Source organism: Suricata suricatta, chromosome 17, assembly GCF_006229205.1.
Source record: "Suricata suricatta isolate VVHF042 chromosome 17, meerkat_22Aug2017_6uvM2_HiC, whole genome shotgun sequence".
Lineage (NCBI taxonomy): Eukaryota > Metazoa > Chordata > Mammalia > Carnivora > Herpestidae > Suricata > Suricata suricatta.
This window is the reverse complement of record NC_043716.1, coordinates 41,666,446-41,685,297: the sequence shown is the minus strand read 5'-3', so window position 1 is coordinate 41,685,297 and position 18,852 is coordinate 41,666,446. Positions and strand designations below refer to the sequence as shown.

General features: G+C 40.0%; 1 protein-coding gene across 2 annotated transcripts in view; it reads left to right on the top strand.

Moving 5' to 3' along the window:
* Positions 1 to 18,852, top strand: part of NSF (N-ethylmaleimide sensitive factor, vesicle fusing ATPase) — a 142,359-nt gene that overhangs the window by 44,212 nt on the left and 79,295 nt on the right. For both annotated transcript variants that reach the window (XM_029927201.1, XM_029927200.1), the window contains exon 8: positions 222 to 377. In XM_029927201.1, the coding sequence (XP_029783061.1) occupies positions 222 to 377 (156 nt within the window). The remainder of the gene's footprint in view (positions 1 to 221; positions 378 to 18,852) is intronic.

Sequence of the window (18,852 nt, the reverse complement as noted above, 5' to 3'; positions counted from 1 at the left end):
GCTTAGACATTTCAGAAGTGTTTTACTGGCCCCAAATGAGTCCAGACAAAGTAGTTAACATAGCAAAACTTACCCTTCTCATTAGAAAGTCAGCTGAGAGCATGTTCATCTTTGTAGAGGATAGCTTCTCTTTATTTGTTAAGGTTGCCCGGTGAGTCCTATCTTTTTACACCTAGTAATGAAGTTCTTGTTTTGCATTTGATTATCTTCGTTTGACATAGGTAAAGCTAAAACCAAGGAAAATCGCCAGTCTATCATCAATCCTGATTGGAATTTTGAGAAAATGGGAATAGGAGGTCTGGATAAGGAATTTTCAGATATTTTTCGACGAGCATTTGCTTCCCGAGTGTTTCCTCCAGAGATTGTGGAGCAAATGGGTGAGTTTAAAGAGGAAAATTTGATCAAATCTTGTATTGTTAAAAAAAGAATGAATGTGGTGATATCTTTTTTCAATAATGTTTTGAAATTATTTTTCAAACCTGCCAATGTATTTTTGTCTTATCTTTCTCTTTTAAAAAAATGTTTCCTAAAATTTTTTTGAAGTAGTAGAACTTGTAAAATTACATTTTCATTTTATAGGGAAAATAGATATATTTGTGGTTACTTTATCTTACTGATTTATTTATTAATTTAAGTATGACTGTGTATAGGACACATTTAAAATTTTCATTTTATTTATTTATGAATGTTTTCCTATAAGGCATGTTTGGAAATTTCACCTAACTCTAAAGATCCACTGTTGGTCAGACATACCCTGCGGAATCGTCATGATCTGTTAGACTCATTGTCCTTACGTTAGCTAGCTGCTGCTGCACTACCCAGTTAGCACATCTTCACACCTAGTAAGTGGATTCTTGGCATGTTTCGAAATTAGCTAAGTTTGATCCAAAAGGCAAATGCAGGATATACATGGAAGTTTCCAGATTGCATACAAAGAAATGTGCTATTCATTCATCATTTTCTTCTTGAAGGTTTATTTATCAGTGTGTGAAGTGGCTTTATTTTCCTTAGTGGAAATGCTGTCATGACTCTTTTCATATCCATATCATATAGGTTGAATTGGAATGTGAGCGACAGAATATCTAAGAAAGGAATTTATAACAGCTTCTGGCAGACTATTAGTATACAAACAGTACCTAAAAGAAAACCCTGAAGGAATACGAGTATATCACTCCCCTCACCCTCCATTATTCTTTATCTTTATGTTGCTACTGGGAGATAAAAGTATGGTGGGGAAGAGCACTGCTCTCTAGGCCCTGAGTGCTTGGTTCTGTTAGCCTCCTGTTGTCGGTCGCCTTCCTGCCTGACCGCTCACTCTGATAAATTACAGGCACGGCACACACCTGTTCACTGGGTAAAGGTCGAGTTTGGAATTGGATTAAGAGAAAATGACAGAGACCCTCATCACCTGAGTTTTATACACCTTGAGATGGCAGTAACATACTTTTTTTATCTGAAAGATACAAAAGGCCAAGTCCATAAAAAACAGAATTTTAATTTGGGACATAGTAAAAAATGTGGTAATTCAGTATCTTGGTCATGTGTATTTTGAAGCTTTATGGACTTATTGTCAAATATGGAGATATTGTTTCAGTATATTTTGGGTATGAGGAGAGATAGACTGAGCCCTGTGCAGAAAGAGTCTAATGATTTTGTTTCTTTGAACATTTATATTCTCTAGCTAAGAAGTAGAAAAATAACTGCTTCTATAATAAGCTATATCCTTTAATTATATTATAAATATTTTCTCACAGTTTGGAAGCTATCAAGGATTCATTTATTCAGATATGAGTTTCCTGTTTGTGCATATCCAAACATTGCTCATTAGGGCCTCTGTCTGCAATTGGGTAGATAATGTGTAAAGGAGCAAAACTCGTATCGGTCGATTTGTGACTTTGCCAGCTATTGAAGAGGTTGGAATTAAAACAGATTTGGAATTTTTGAGTGAATTTATTAATTTGTGTTTCTGCAGCCCATATTGAAATTAGTTAAATTATAATACTTTTCCTTTTGTTATTATTGTCAACATGGCTTTTGACTAAGAACCATGGGTTTGAGTTTTCTTTGTGAGTACTACTATCCAAAACCTTTTTTTGTGGATTTGTTTTTCTAATATTTTTACATTAATTGGACACAAACCGAGTTCTATTCTTTAAAAAAAATTTTTTTTTCTCTTTATGGCTTCTGGCCATCAAGATGCACGTGTTATCAATTTGATTTAAAAGACAAAAAGTATAAAAAAAAAACCACCTTTACTTTTGAACTAAGTTGAAAGACATTTTTTTTTTTTATTCTGAATGAAGTTTCTCCATGTCTTAAAGCTACATTTTTATGGTAAAAAGGCTGGGAAATAATTCTCTTGCAGTGCATGTGTCATTCCCTGTTTCCCATTAGAGTCTTCGTTTTCCTTTGAATTTGGGGGGAATAACACTGTAGAATACCTCATTGCAGTCCAAGAACAGGGTGGTTACAAAATTCTCATTAGGTTGTGGTAAAGGTATATAAAAGTACAAATTGCTACATTTTGTATAGAATATAAAATAGCACTACACATGTCCTTTATATATATATACCCTGTGTTCTTTTACCCTGTCAGGTGAGGGAACAAAATTGGCTGATTTTTTTCCTTACTCTTTGTTAACTAAATAGATTAACCTCTGTGGTTTTGGGATCCAACTGGACACTGGGTGTGGTTGTTTAAGTTGATGAAAATGGATAAAAATAGTGATGAGAAAGGAACAATTTATGTAGGTTTTGGGGCTGTTCTATTTTTTTTTTAATTTTTAATGTATTTTTATTTATTGTTGAGAGACAGAAAGAGGCTGCGTGAGCAGGGGAGGGTCAGAGAGAAAGGGAGACACAGAATCTGAAGACAGGCTCCAGGCTCTGAGTGGTCAGCACAGAGCCTGATGCGGGGCTTGAACCGTGAGATCATGACCTGAGCCGAAGCCGGATGCTAAACCAACTGAGCCACCCAGGCACCCCTGTTCTATTTTGTTTTAAGCGGAGAACTCTTTTACTTTTGGCTTGAGACCAAATCATTGTGTGTATCATGGAATCTAGAATTATGTCTACTTTGTAAGCAGGAATTTTCACTAAACGGATCTTTTTGCCATCATATCAAAGTTGTAAGCTCATAGAGTGATAACTTTAGAGTTCTCTTCACTCGTTGTGTTTATGAATAATAATTATGCATTTAGGTAACACAGTTCTTTCCTTTTGCTTATAAAGCTTCATGTTACCTTCAAGATTGAAAATGTAGTTTAGATACATACAGAATGTTGCTTTGATGAGGGATAGGAAGACGAAAGGGCTAACCAGAGACACGTAGTTATGACATTAGAGGCCAGATGAGGTCACGCACATGCCGTCAGTGTCCTTGGAGCACTTTCTGCATCCCGGGTGGGAATGTGGGCAGCACAGACTGTGTCTGCAGGCCCTGGTGAGCAAACCAGCAGGCACGGCTGCCCGTGCACACGCTCAGGTGTCAGCTGACTTTCACTTCTGCTCACTTACTGCACTTGGTCCCTTGCATGCAGTCTTGTGGAGAGTGTTCCGGATAATCAACTGATTGATTACCTCAGTTCTCGTTGTAGCTCTTTTGTGGGCAAAGATAGAGATTCTGTAGAGAAACTTCATTTTTCAGCATCCCTGGCAATTACCCCCAAATTGTAAATGCCAGAGCAAAACAAAACAAAAAACAAAACCAAAAAATCCCCTTCAAAGAACAGTGGAGTAGTTGTTAAAGAATTAACATCTCTTGAGTAGTTTTAGGACTAGGTTTACATGTATCCAAGGAAAAGGCTGTTGGCAGAAGTTACCCTTTTAGAGCTAGAAGGAAAAAGGCATGGAGACGGAAGGGCCTGCAGCTCGCCAGGCCACCGGGTGGTGGGGAGAGCCTCTGTTAGGGTCTTGGGCCCCCACCTTCTTTGAAACTGACACTGTTCTTTTTGGTCCCCTTTCTCCAAGTCTCCTTCTCTAAGCCTATTTTCAATTTGTATTTTTAAGTTCTTTTTTTAATTCTAAAAAAAGCAATTCCTTTCTGATATCATAAGTGAAACTGCAGTTACTCTATGGAGTAGAGCGGCGGCGAAGATAAGGAGCCTCTCAGTCACATGCAGACATCTTTCACATGCTAAGAACAGTGCAAAAAAAAATACTGTGGAAGAAAGAGCACTGAGGTTTTGTGCACCATATTTGGGAGAGAGGGAGTTCTTGCTCAGATTAACATAAACACTGACACTCTTAAAATGCATTTTCACACCCCCACTCATGAGGAGAGATTGCAATTTAAATGGGGGTTAAGACATCTAGCCGAACTCCGGGGCTCTGTAAAAGGAACCCTAAGGCTAAAGAGCTTATCTGAAATTTGAAAAAAAGAAAAAAAATGAAGCTTTCTGACATTCATCTTTTTTCCTTGTATTAGTCATAACTTGCTTTTCAGCTATATTTTAGGTTTTGAATGCCAACCTGACATCTGTTCAAGTCTGCCTGTAATTTATTAGGGAAGGAAAAGAAAGCAATTGCTCACTCGTTAGAGATGCAAAACTTCTCCCTTCTGCTTTTCCACAGAGTACTTATAGAGGATACTTGGATATGAAGAAATAATAATTTACCAATTTGCTAACTATAACTTCATGTTGGGAAATGTATAAAATTCTTTTTTTTTTTTTTTTTTAATTAGAAGAAGAAATGGCTTATGGCCATGTGATTTCCTAAATCTCTGGAGCAGTATTTAGAGCCAAAGCACACACCCTAAAAAAAAATAACTATAGGTAACTTTTTACAAGTTGACATTTTTAACCTTGAATTAATTCTTCCATTGGTTTTGGGTTTTTTAAGTAAAATTTACTTACATGTGAGCAGGAATATGTATCTATGCTCATATCTAGGAGTCAAACCATGTATAAATCCAGTTGACATTTTTTATCAATAGACTTTTAGAAATAAATCTTTTGCGGAGGCAGAGCTGTCTGTGGAGTCTAATGGATTAGATTTGCTGGCAACTGCAGGTGAGTTACAGATCCAGAACTGGACCACTGGTCTGTTTGAACCTAAATGTCCACCAGTAAGGAAATAATTAAATAAGCGATGCTACATCCTCTTACCCTCATTGTGGAATGCAGCAAAGCAATCTTAAAATGATACAGCTCCAAATGTACAGGCATATGTTCATTAGAAAAGATACATATATAAAACTGAAAGTAAATGCATTACAAAACTCTTTACAAACACACACTATATTGGAAAAACATTGGGAAAACATTGTTTACTTCTGCGAAAGGGTAGTGAGAACAGGAAATACAGGGAGATTTTTCTTTTATTCTCTGTACTTCCGCATCCGAATGTTTTTAGTGTGAGATTATATTTCCACTTGCGTAGTTAAGAAAACAAACAAGAAGATAATATCACAGGCTGTTTCTCTCTCGTGGTGGCACACTGTCAGCAGGGCTAGGGGGCAGGGGAGCAGGTGTGTCTCAAGCCCTTCATGAAGTCTCCTTGGAGGAGGACAGTGCAGGGTAACAGGGCTTTGATGGCAGCCCCTGCCCAGGGGAGGCAGGGAGATAAAATCAAGTTGCTGATGGGTCGCAAACTGCTTCCTCCCATTACCTTTTTGCATTCTAGTAATGGGTGTAAGTACCGTGTTCCCTGCAGGCCAGGAGAACGTTTGCATCCGGGCCTTTACGCAGCCACGGAAGCTTGAGAGGAGATAGTGGGACACGAGGACTTGAGGGAGGGCAGAGTTTCTGATGTGGGAGGACCTGTGCTTAGATTTTCTCAGTCTCCACACCCTTCCCACCAGGGGATCCAGCTCACGTTACTCCCACAGTGAAGCGCTGGGGGTTTCATCCTGTCCTATCCCGCACTTACAGTGGTGGTTCTGATGACGGTGGTCGCTAATACTTCCAGGTGCCAGGTGCTGTTCTAAGTTTCTAAGTGCTTTCCGTGCAGTAGCTTACTTCGTTCTCACAACAGCCTCATCAGGTAGATTCTGTAGGAAGCCTGCATTATGGAGAAGGAAACAGAGTCTCAGAAAGGTTAAATAGTCCCAGATACATGGCTTGTAAGTGGCAGCGTCAGGTTTGAACCCAGGCAGTCTGGCCTCAGTGTCCATACCCTTAACATTTTTGTTGTTCTCTCATGAAAGCCCATCATAGGCAACGGCTACAATGGGCCTCCTCAGCCCCACTTCTTGGGGACCTCTGAGGGAGTTAGAGCCAAAGGGGTTTCTTTCATCATAGACATTTTTGTGCTGGATAATTATTTGGCATGGGGCGCTGGCTGTCCTGTGAATTGTAGGATGTTTCACAGCATGTCTGGCCTCTACCTACTAGATGCCAGTGGCACTCCCCACCCACCCCTAGTGGGGCAACCAAAAATATGTCCAGACATTGCCCAAATGGCCCCCAGGGCAGGAGCACAATCTCCCGTAGTGACCTAGTGCAGTCCCTGGCTTCTTCTCTTTACAGTTGTAGAAACTATGGTCCAAGGTCACCAAGCAAGGCACAGACACAGGACCAACTAGGACTAGAACTTGGTTCTCCTGATTCAGGAACTCTTAAAGGAGGAGGAGGAAATGACGTGCAGTTTGTACAACCAGTAAGTGGCAGAGCTGGGTTTGGAAGTAGGACGTCTGGTTACAGGTTCTTTGTTCTCAACTGCTTCTCCAGATGCTGGAGAGATGAAGCCAAGAATCAAGTAGTCAAGGAAGCTTTGAATTTTATGTCAAAGAATATTTTACAATGAGTAAATAAGTATCACTTATGCTTTTCTTCCTTAATTAACTCCCCAAGAAATTGACAAAGGTTTCCATCTATAAAGGTTCTGAGAACTTAGACTTGACAGGTGGAGGGGGGGTGAAGAGGAAGAGAGGGGTTATTAAAACACTGAAGATCTGTAGGTCTGGTCTCATCCCCCCACCATTGCCTATATACAGTTATAAAGAGGCATTCAGAAAATAAACTACAGGGGCGCCTGGGGGCTCAGTCGGTTAAGTGTCCGACTTCGGCTCAGGTCATGATCTCACGGTTCGTGGGTTCGAGCCCCACATCGGGCTCTGTGCTGACAGCTAGCACAGAGCCTGGAGCCTGTCTTCAGATTCTGGGTCTCCCTCTCTCTCTGGCCCTCCCCTGCTTGTACTGTCTCTCTCTGTCTCTCAAAAATAAATAAAAAGCATTAAAAAAATAAAAAAAAGAAAGAAAATAAACTACAGAAATCTGACTTTTGTATTTAGATATAAGACAGCTTTTTAAGCTGTTTAAACTTTTCCGACCTCTCTCTGCTGAAGAGTTAAACCACCTCCTCCTTCATTTTCCTCTTTGCCCTCCTTTTCTTCTTCCTCCCCCTCTTCCTGCTTCTCTTCCTTCTTCTCCCCCAACCCCTTTCTTCTTCCCCTTCTTTTGGAGATTAGAAGCATTTCCCAAAATTTCAGATTTTTGGCATGCAGTGGGGGTATTGACCGAAAGTATGAAGATCTCTTTATCTGTTGGGGTTTTAAAATTTGAGCAGAGAAACTGCCCCAATTGTGATTTCTTAGTTTTCTTATTTCTGGTAGTTTCTGGAACTTAAATGTGGCAAAAATCAGTGGACTTCTCTTGGCCTAAAGTAAGAAGTATAAGTGCGCAATGTATGAGAGTGAGTGAACTCTCTGTGACACACTACCCCGCTAGTAACCGGATATATTCAAATTGTCGTGAGCGCCAAGACGTGAAGCATTGGTTGTAGGACTGTGATGTCTCATACTTAGTAAGTCTAGTCCACTTTCTTTGTGTGTTTTTTGGCATCTGTTGTAGCATTAATACAGGAAGGAAGTGATTGGTGTGGGCGCGTAAGAAGCTCTGTCTTAAGTGTATTGTCAACATAGAAATAGAACATAAATGTTAAATAATCATTTAGAAGTTAAGCAGCATAGCCTAACAAATGATATCAAAAGTGTATATGATGAAGTGCCAAATGCGTGGACTAGATGAACAGTCCTACAGCAGTTTTAAAAGAAAGAATCACAGAAGACTTTGTGGAGGAGACAGAACTTGAATTAGGCCTTGAATGCTGAGGGATTTGGGATAGGAGGGGAAAGGATGGTTATCCATGCCCTGGGAAGAGTGACAGACTGCAAGGAATAGAATCCACGGTTTAGACCGGTGTAGCAGAGCTGATTTTGGAAGAAGCAAGAAATTAGACTTAAAAGTTAGGTTGAGGTTGTGTTGTGGAAAGCTGTGAATCAGGAGATGGGGACTTCCTTTCTTACTGAACCTGACTTTCCAGACAAACTCCGGCGCTTCTCCTGTGCTTCCTCTGTCCCTTGTATGTGCTTAGAATGAGTTCTGTTCTGAATATTCTGTAATTATTCAGTTGTATTACATGCATTAGGGGGAATTACTTCTTTTTTTTCTTTTAATTTTTTTTTATGTCTATATTTTATTTTGAGAGATAGAAGGAGACACAGAATCTGAAGCAGGCTCCAGGCTCTGATCTGTCAGCACAGAGCTGGACACGGGGCTCGAACCCAGGAGCCAAAGACACTTAACCCAAGGAGCCACCCAGGCACCCCTAGGGGGAATTTCTCAACCTCAGCATTTTTGACATTTTAGGCTAGACAACTCTTTGTTGGGAGAAGGGCCTGATTCTGTTTGTTGTGGGCTGCTGAGCAGCATCTCTGGCCTCTCTCCACCCAGCGCCAGCAGTTCCCTCCCTCCGTCCTCCTGTGGAGTGAACAGAACCATTTCCCCTGACCAGCAAACCACCCAGCCTGGGGAACCGCTGCTCTAAGACGGTGAAGGCGCCTTCGTAATGTCGTTTTTTCCACATGTTACCAGCATCAGGGCTGTTTGCAGTGTGGTCTACGGACCATTCCTGGACCATGAACCATTGTTACCAGTCCACGATGAGAGAAATATTGAAACTGAGAGTGAGAGTTTAGAAACTCTTTTTTAAAGCAATTTAACATCATCATGTTTTTTATTTTATAAAAATATTGATTAGAAACTTATAAAAGAAAGCTGGACCTTAGCATATATAGTTTGAGGAATATTGCCCTGTGTAAATATTTGCTAAATGAATGACATTTTTTATTAAAGATTTTCTTTTTAAGTGATCTCTACACCCAACGTGGGGCTTGGACTTACATCCCAAGAGTCACATGCTCTACCAACTGAGCCAGCCAGGCGCCCCTGACTGAATGAAAGTTTTGAACAAGTGATTATAATGGGGGGCTATTGGAGAGCGTTTAGCAGTGGAATAAAACAAAGATAATGTCTTAGGATAGTTAATATGGTTATTCTGTGTGCAAAGGATTGCTCTAGAGAAGAGGTGAAAGCCGCATAACTTGGGAGACTAGTAGATTAATTATCCAGTTGTGTGGTACTTAGAACCTGGACTGGAGTGGTAGTGATGGGGATGGAAAGGGAAGAAGAGATACAGAAAAGGTCACAAGGATGAAATTAGAGTATGGCGATTACTTATTGCGGGTGACAGAATTGGAGAGGAGAGTCAGATCTCACTGGGAAAATGTTAGAAGTGACAAGACCAGGACGACCTAGTTTGGGGGGAGTGGCGAATATCATTGGATGTATTTTCATTACCATGAGGAGAATCTGGGACTTGAATTGAAGATAGGAAGAATTACTAGTATTTTTATTTTGTAATGGCTAGCTTCAATCAGTTTACCCAGGTTTGAGAAGCACTCTGTTGACCACTATTTTCTTGAAGTACCATTTTTACCTGTCTTCTCTCACTCTCAGGGTTTCTGGTTTTCCTTCTACCTCTGGCTGTCCATTTTGGGGTGTGTGTGTGTGTGTGTGTGTGTGTCCTTTAAAATGCTGGAGGTCTTAGACCTCCTCTTTTCCTTCCTCTGTGATTGTTCTCCCTGAAATCGATCACATCCATTTCCATAGCTGCAGTTAGTATCTTTATGCCGTTAACTCTCAAGTATGCATATATTGTCTCAGTCTCTGTTTAAAGCCCTGGGTTTTTAATCAGTATAACCTGTTGTCTATCTCATGATCACACAGGTGAGTTCAAAATTCAATTAATTCGGTTACTCCCCCTGCCACCCCCCCCATCCTCCCTAAACATGCTCCTACTTCTGTTTTCTGTCTTAGGCAGAGCTCTAGCCAAAAATCCGGGCACTTTGTCAACACTCCTCTCTCCCTTCCCTCTGGTTCCCAGTCAGTCACAGAATAGACTGTCTGTGCCGAAGTCTCCTCGCTATCTAGGTCTGTCCAGTCTCTCCATCTCCACCCCCGCCCCCCATGCCTGCCCCCGCCACTGCCTTCCTCAGGACACCATCACCCCTTGCCGGTTCCCTGGACCTTCAGCCTTGCCTTTCTCCACTCCATTCTGCACACTGTAACTGGAGCGATTTTTATAAAAAGGCAAGTCTGATCCTGTCACCCCACTGGTTCAGACTCTCCAGTAGCACTCCTTAACTCCCTGCGTGGTTACAAGCCCTATGTGGTCTTGCCCCTGCCGAACTTCCCTCTTCGCTCAGCCTGCGCCCCTCCGCCACCCTCTGGGTTCCAGCCAACCTGTTCTATTTCAGTTCCTCTGATGGGTCATGCTACCTACACCCTGTGTATCCCCGGGTGTTTTTCACCATCTTTTTATCCAACTCCTGTCCATCCCCGCTATAAAAAACTCCATGGAGGCAGTTGGTTGGGATGATTATATTGCCAGAGGTACTCTTACAGCTCTGTAGAGGCAAAAATCTTTAATATGTTGCCTTAGTTGAATGTTTATAGATCTATTTCCTTGTCTTAAACTTTTGTTGCTGTCGAAAATAGTTAAAGCATTAGATTATCCTCTTATAGTGTTTGATAATTACCCATTTTGAACAGTGTTTGTTGATAAGGTAGTCAAGGGGACACTTATAGAGATGTTTTTTTCTTTATTTGTGAACTCATACTTTGGCTGATTTATATTTACTTTTTATCACATTCCATCAGAGAGGAGGTGATAAATGCTAACCACTTCTGTAAATCTTGTCAGTTTCTTATATGTGAATACTGATTTAGAAAACTCACCTTGATAGGATATTGGAGGAAGGGAGGTAGAAGAAAGAATTAGCAGTAATGTCAGCCAAAAGCTGCCCAAACTAAATGCAGAATTATTTAGGAGACTTTTCGTCGGGTTCCATATGATTTGTTGCTTGGAGCAGTATCCTTTGATAATATGTTCATAATTAAAAAATAAAACCTGCAAAAAACTTAGGTTTTGCTTTTTAAATAACATGTTGTTCTTTCAGGTTTTTCAAAGAAGTTAGAGTAGATAGTAAATCCCTTCCATATACCATTTTACTAATAGTGTAAAATTTGACTATGAAAGTTATTGTAGATATATCCAGTACTCACAAGATTTTCTGTACTTGTAGCTTTGAGTTCTTCATGAACACCTTGGGCTTTAACACAGTATCTTTTCTCTGGACAAGTAATAATTTGAGTTATATCTTATTCCAGAGTGACTGAAAACTGATATATAAAGATACACACATCTGTAGCTTGAACTTCTATACCATTTATACATGTATTGACTCGAATTTATCCACAATGACATAATTTTTTTTGCAAGTGCTTTGATTTTTAAAAATCTGCCTAGAATCCTGTCATGCAGGAGGAAACTTAGCAAGACTTAAGAACCTTGTGATAATGAATGGTTACTATAGGGTAGACCTGTAATTAGAACGCTAAGCCACACATTAGATATATTCAGTCAAATCTCAAATATTCGTAGGAAAATTTATCCAAATTGCCGATTATTAGTGCATTTCCAGGGACATTTCTATCATGACCCATAACTACTTTTTGGCCTGACACTTTACCTGTGTTATCAGACTTTTTCTACAGAACTCTTTATTGATTCTTCTTGCTTTTCTGTCTGCTGCCTGATTACTTTGGCTTCCTCTGTAACGCATCATTTAGGCAGCCAGCTGCGGCTGCTGTGAGCTCAGGACAAGAGGGGTAGGGAAGGCGCACTTTGCAGGAGTTACAGATTCTGTGTCTGTTTTTTCTCCGGCTGCAGAAGGCTACCCGTATGTGATCCAGGTGATGGAACCCAGCTGTTCCAAAGTTAGGTTTGTCTTAGAAGTAGTAATGGCCTCAGGTGGGACACTGTATCAACACAAGGAGAGAAAGATGATAGCTTATTACCACCACCAAAAGATTGAATCCTTTTCTCTATTTTTTATTTAAAGATTAATTTTTAAAAAGTTGAATGGGTTGAACTTGTAGCTCCTTTGCTTTCTGCACCCAGTGGTTGCTGTCAAGGTGTGACATTTTCTCAAAAGGATTGTCACCCATTTCGTGTTATCTAATACTCCTCTCTATGACATAACCACAAGTAGACAGTATATCTGTAAATATAGTAGACTTAAGTACATTAAGATAACTTGATTTTGAATCAGAATTAGACCAGGTTAGAGAAGGAGACCTTAGAAATTATTTTGTCCAGCATTTTCCAAATTTACTTAAGCCTATTTAACCATACGTATGTAAAGGTACAACTATTAATATTCCAGGGAAACACAGCTTGAGAAACACTGATTTTGTCCATGTCATTCTCCCTCCCCACCCCCGCCGCATTCCCCTCATAAAAGATGCACTTGGGGGTCCCTTTTTTCCCCTTTAAAATTTTTATTTTTATTTTATTTTTTTAATGTTTATTTACTTTTGAGAGAGATAGAGTATGCAAGAGCAAGGGAGGGGCAGAGAGAGAGGGATACAGAGCATCTGTCTGGCTGCACTTTCGGCACAGAGCCCAGTGTGGGGCTCGAAATTATGAACTGTGAGATCATAACCTGAGCTGAAGTCAGATGCTTAACCAAGTGAGCCACCCAGGCACCCCTTTCTTTTTTCCTTTAAGTTTAGTTTTGAGGGACAGAGGGAGAGAGAGAGAGAGAGAGCACGCACATGCATAACTGGGGGAGGGACGGAGCGGGAGAGAGAGAATCCCAAGCAGGCTGTGTATTGTTAGGCTTGAACTCATGAACTGTGAGATGGGCCGGGCACTGAACCCCCTGAGCCATCCAGGCGCCTGTCCATGTCATTCTTATTTTGTAGATGAGAACATTGGGGCCCGAGAAGAGCAAGCAGCTTATTTAAACTAAAGTCACAGGAGTGGGGGCTAGAATCCAGGTTGCCTTGCTCCCAGTCTGGTAACCTTTAGACTTCCTGATTCAGCCACTTAAAATTATTTGACTTATTATATTTTTTTATTCCATATTTCACAGAATAAGCTTCACGATTTTTTGGAGGCTGAATTTGATTCAGAAAGCCCCTCCCTGCCTTTAGATCACGTCAAGCTGTCTGGTGGGCCTGGAGGGTTCAGAGACAGTGCTTTCTTCTTCTTCTTCTTTCCTTTAATCTGGTCATCTTCCCAACTTTTATAGGGTCTTTTAGATCCCCCAGGTCTAAGATCTGTTTATAAAAATACTTTTACTGGTTTTTTAAATTATAGAAATGCATGTTTATTATTTCAAAAATACAAATATGTGGGGCATCTGGGTAGCTCAGTCAGTTGAGCATCCAACTCTTGATTTCAGCTCAGGTCATGATCTCACCATTGTGAGATCAAGCCCCGTGTCTGGCTTTGTCCTGAGCATGAAGCCTGCTTAGGATTTTCTCTTTCCCTCTCTCTCTGCCCCTCCCCTGCTTATGCTCTCTCTGCCTCTCTTAAATTAAATAAATAAACTTAAAAAAATACAAATGAAAATAATCCCTAAGTATAAAAGGAAAAAACACCTTGTTTTTTAATATATAATACTCTTTAATACTCTTCTTAATATCTGGAGTACATTTTACTAGTTCTTGCTATGATATGTATACACACATACACAGACATACACTCACGTATGTAAAGAGGGGGACAAAAATGTGTTTTGTGGTTTTGTAACCACTTTTCCTCCACTCAGTACCATAAACAGTCTTTCTTAAATATTCTTCTATAATTTAGTTTATAGAATGATAATGCCATGGTTTATTTAATCAGTCCACAACAGTTAGACATATAAATTGTATTTACTTTTTCACTGTTATACACTATGTTGTGACAAGGACCTTTGATGCTAAGTATTTTTACACATCATACTTATTTAGGATAAATTCCTAGAAATGGAATTGCCGAATTAAAGAGCATTCCCAAGTTTTTTCCAGGCACTGCCAAATTTAGACTTTCTTCTTAGAAAGTAAAAATTATAGATGAAGTCAGTCACTAAGTAAGCTCTCTGGACAAGAGAGAGAAATGCAAGAACTGTAATCGTCTAGTGGGAAACTGATGGCAAGGTGTCAAGAGTTTTGGAGCCTAGTTTTAGGAATGTCATTGACTGATTCTGTGACTGTTTAGCTTTAGTTTCCTCATGAAGTAAAAAGGAGAAGAAGGACTGGATATAGAAATGTTTCCAGAACTGCTACCGTATGAATGCCTCCTTTTAGTGAGACGTGGGGTCTGTACATAGACTCTGGCTCACTTGGGAAGCTCACCCCTCAAGCTGTAACTTGATTACCTTCTCTGGAAGATCCCTCACACATTTATCTTCCCAGTAGAAGTAATTATTTCCTCTTTGGCTTCTTATAGCCCTTTATCTGTTTTCTTTCTATGTAGTATGTCTTTGGTTTTTAATATTGAGCTACTTATGACCAAGGCCGTCGTACTCATCTCCTTAAAGAACTCTGCTTAGCATATTTTGGGATATATAATGGATACTCAGTAAATATCTGTGGGAGTTGAGAGTGATACCTGGTCTCCATGCCCCCCGCCTCTGAAAACAAAGAGCCCACCTTCCTACTGAACGTTGTCTTTTCCCACTCTATAGAGCTCACCAGGTTTCTTCAGTTTTGGGGGTGATTCCAAAATGTCTCTCTTCTGATGTTGCTTCTACTTAGTAACACAGTGTTTCTCAGTCTTTGGGGTCTATCAGAATTTGGGGAGCTTTAAAAAAAAACCCAAAATGGGTTTCCAGATTCTCCTTCAGGTCCACTGAGGCTGAGTCTCTGGCGAAGCTGACACCCAGTGTCGTTAGTAGCTGAGCCATCCCTGCAGGGCTTGCTTGGCATCAGGCAGGTTTGTGTTCAGGTTCTGGCTCTCTTGTTGACCAGCTGTGTCTCCGGGGAAAGTCACTTTAGCGCTACAAGCCTCAGTGCCTCATTGGCCAAAAGAAGAGTAAAAATGACACCTAGCTCCCAGGGCCATTGTAAGGATTACAGGAGAGAACACGCTATAGCGCCCAGGACCATGCTTCCCATGGCCGCACTTCTCGCCGGGGTCTGTCACTTCTTGGATTCTGTCTGCATCAATTATTTATTCATTTCCTCTTCAAATAACAGCTATATTTTCCCAACTCTTAGAAAAGTTAATATGCTCAGAGTGGAGATTTAATAATTCCATTTCTGAACAGTAATATTTCATGTGAATTTATTCATTCCTTTTGTCTAACCATTTAGTGCTGATGTTTAGAACACTTTTACTGTATGTAACACATGGCTGTATCTCCAGAAGCTTTCTCCATCTCCCATTAGAATTCTTACTGAAATGAATTCCCATGTTTATTTATTTATTTATTTATTTATTTATTTATTTGAGAGACAGAGAGAGACAGCATGAGCAGGGGAGGGCAGAGAGAGAGGGAGCACAGACTCTGAAGACAGGCTCCAGGCTCTGAGCTGTCAGCACAGAGCCTGACACGGGATTTGAACCCACGAACCGTGAAATCATGACCTGAGCCAAAGTCAGATGCTTAACTGACTGAGCCACCCAGGCACCCCTGAAATGAATTCTTGAAATGTTCAAAACTTTGTTTCATTTATTAAACATTTTTTTTTTTTACCTTACAAATGGTAATCTCTTCCGAGTTACCTTTATTTTCTAGGTCCTTGGAGTCATGTTGCTTTCCTTTTTCCTTTGTTTTGCATGCATTTTTTTTAATGAAGCCTTTTTTGAGAGAGAGAGAGAATGTATGAGCTCGAGTGGGGAAGGGACAGAGAGAGAGGGAGAAAAAGAAGTAGACATTAAGCAGATGTGGGGCTTGATCTTGCAACCATGAGATCATGACCTGAGCTGAAATCGAGTCCGATGCTTAACCGAGTAAGCTACCCAGGTGCCCCAAGACGTTTTTTTTTTTAAAGAGCGGTTTTAGGCTTACAGCAAAAAGGAGGGGAAGACGCAGAGATTTCCCATACGCCCCTATCCCATACATGCGTAGCCTCCCCCATCATCAATATCTGCTACCAGAGTGGCATCTCTGTTATAATTGAACCTACACTGACACATCATAATACCCCAAGTTCCATAGTTTACTATTTACTCTTGATATTGTGGGTTTTGACAAATGTATAATGACATGTATCAATTATTGTGGTATCTTACAGAATATTTTCACTGCTCCAAAAATCCTCTGTGCCCTCTTCCCCCATCCTTGGCAATCACTGACCTTTTTACTGTCTCCATAGTTTTGTCTTTTCCAGAATGTCATATTGTTGGAATCATACAGTATGTAGCCTTTTCTGATTGGTTTCCTTTCACTTAGCAGTATGCATTTAAAGTTCTTCCGTGTCTTTTCACGGCTCAATAGCTCATTTCTTTTTAGTGCTGAGTTATATTCCGTTGTCTGGATGCACCAGAGCTTATGTATCCATTCGCTTACTGAAGGGCTTAGTTGCCTCCAGGTTTGGGCAGTTAAGAAAAATTCTGAATAAAGCTCCTATAAATGTCTGTGTACATGTTTTAGTGTGAACATAAGTTTTCAGCTTTTTGGGGTAAATACCAAGGAGTGCAATTGCTGGATCATATGGAAAGAGTATGCTTTGTTTTGTTAGAAGCTGTCTTCCAAAATGGCTGTGCCACATTGCATTCCCACTGGCAGCAAAGGAGAGCTCCTGTGTTCCGTATCCTCACCAGCATTTGGTCTTGTCAATCTAGTGGATTTGGGCCATTTTAATAGGTGTGTAGTGGTATCTTGTTGCTTTAATTTGCATTTCCCTGACGACATATGATGTAGGGCATCTTTTCATATGCTTATTTGCTATCTCTATATCCTGTTTGGCTTTTGACCCATTTTTAAATTGGGTTGTTTTCTTATTTTTGAGTTTTAAGAGTTCTTGGTATATTTTGGTGCTTTATCACATGTGTCTTTTGCAAATATTTTCTCCCAGTCTGTGGCTTGTCTTAATCTCTTGATAATGCCTTTCATTGACAAAATAATTTTTAATTTTAACAAAGTCTAGCTTATCACTTATGTCTTTCATGGGTTGTGGCTTTGGTGTTTTGCTTAAAAAGCTTTGCCATACTCAGTATCATCTAGATTTTTTTCCCCTTTGTTATTTTTTAGGCGTTTTATGGTTTTGTGTTTTACAGGTAGGTCTGGGTCCATTTTGCATTAGTCCTTTTGAAGGGTGTGAGATCTATGTCTAGATTCTTTTTTTTTTTTTTTCCTGCATGTGGATGTCTAGTTGTTCCAGCTCCATTTACTGAAAAGATCATCTTTGCTTCAGTCACATTAATGTATTGCCTTTGCTCTTTTGTCAAAAATCAATTGGGTATATTTATGTATGCATGCATTTTTCAAATCCACTATTGAATACTCCTAGTTTTTTTTCTGCTTTGTTTTTGGGATCATTCCTTTTTTCTTTTTTTTATAGCTTCAGTAAGTTACACTTGAACTATACTGTAACCTCCTTATTATCTTCTTAGCCTTCAGTCTCCTTTTCCCTTCCCATCCTGGAATATTTATTTCAAAATTCATCCTCTTTACAAAGCTAGCTAGTTGTGTCAAAGAATATCAGGGGAATTATAGAATCTTAGCATTGCAAAGGATCTTAAAAGTCATTTAGTTCATATGCTATTGTTTGAATTTTCTCTCCATTTTTGCTAAATGACTTCTGTCAAGTTCCTTAGTCTAAGCTTGAATTCCTACAGTGACAAAGGGGACTCATTCCCTTCAAATATTGCATTCCATTTTTTGGACAACTGTGGGTTGGAGTCTTCCTTACATTAAGATGAGATGTGTGTCCTTGTAGCTTCTACAAGCTCTAGTTCTGCCCCCTAAGGCTATTCAGGATGCTTCCATTTCCCTGTGAAAGCCCTGAACGTATATGAAGAGAGCTTCTCCATTCAGACCTGAAGTCCCCCAAGACTCATCTTTCCTCTAAGCTAAATTCCCCAGCTTGATTGGTTCCTCCAGCCAGTCCTTTTACCATTTATTTTCAGCCCTGTACCATCCTATTCACATCTCTCTGAACTTTAACATTTGTTTATATTTGCCTTAAGTTGTGAAACCCAGAAATCATGGTGTGCTGTAAGTGTTGTCCCTGTTCTGAAGTAGAACAGAGCTATCCATCCATTGTTCAAAACCTTAGTCTTCTCTTAATGCACACTGAAACTGCATTAACATTTTTTACATCCACATTCTGTCTTGGATCCTATCTCATGTTGAATTTACTACTGACTAAAACCCCCCAAGTCATCTCTCACACAACCATACCTCCCCCAGCTATACTTAACTACGGAGATCATTTATTCTCGGCACTTTCTTATCTTGTTAGACTAGTTCTTTGCTGTTCTACAGCTACAACTTGTCGAGGAATAAACATATGTCCCTCTCAGCTTATGATTTAATTAAGATTATAGAAAATATACACTAAATAAAACGAAAATCTGAGAACTGTTAGAAAACAGCTTAATATAGTGTCGGTTGCTGGTTCTCAGTGTCCTCTGGCCTGCATTAGCCTCATCTCAGGGGAGGGGCTTATTAACTAGTCACCTTCCTCCGCTCCACTCCAGACTTAATGAATGAATTCAAATACCTAGGAGTGATGCCTGAAAATCTGCATTTTAATAAGCTCCATTGAACGTTGGTTCATGTTAAAG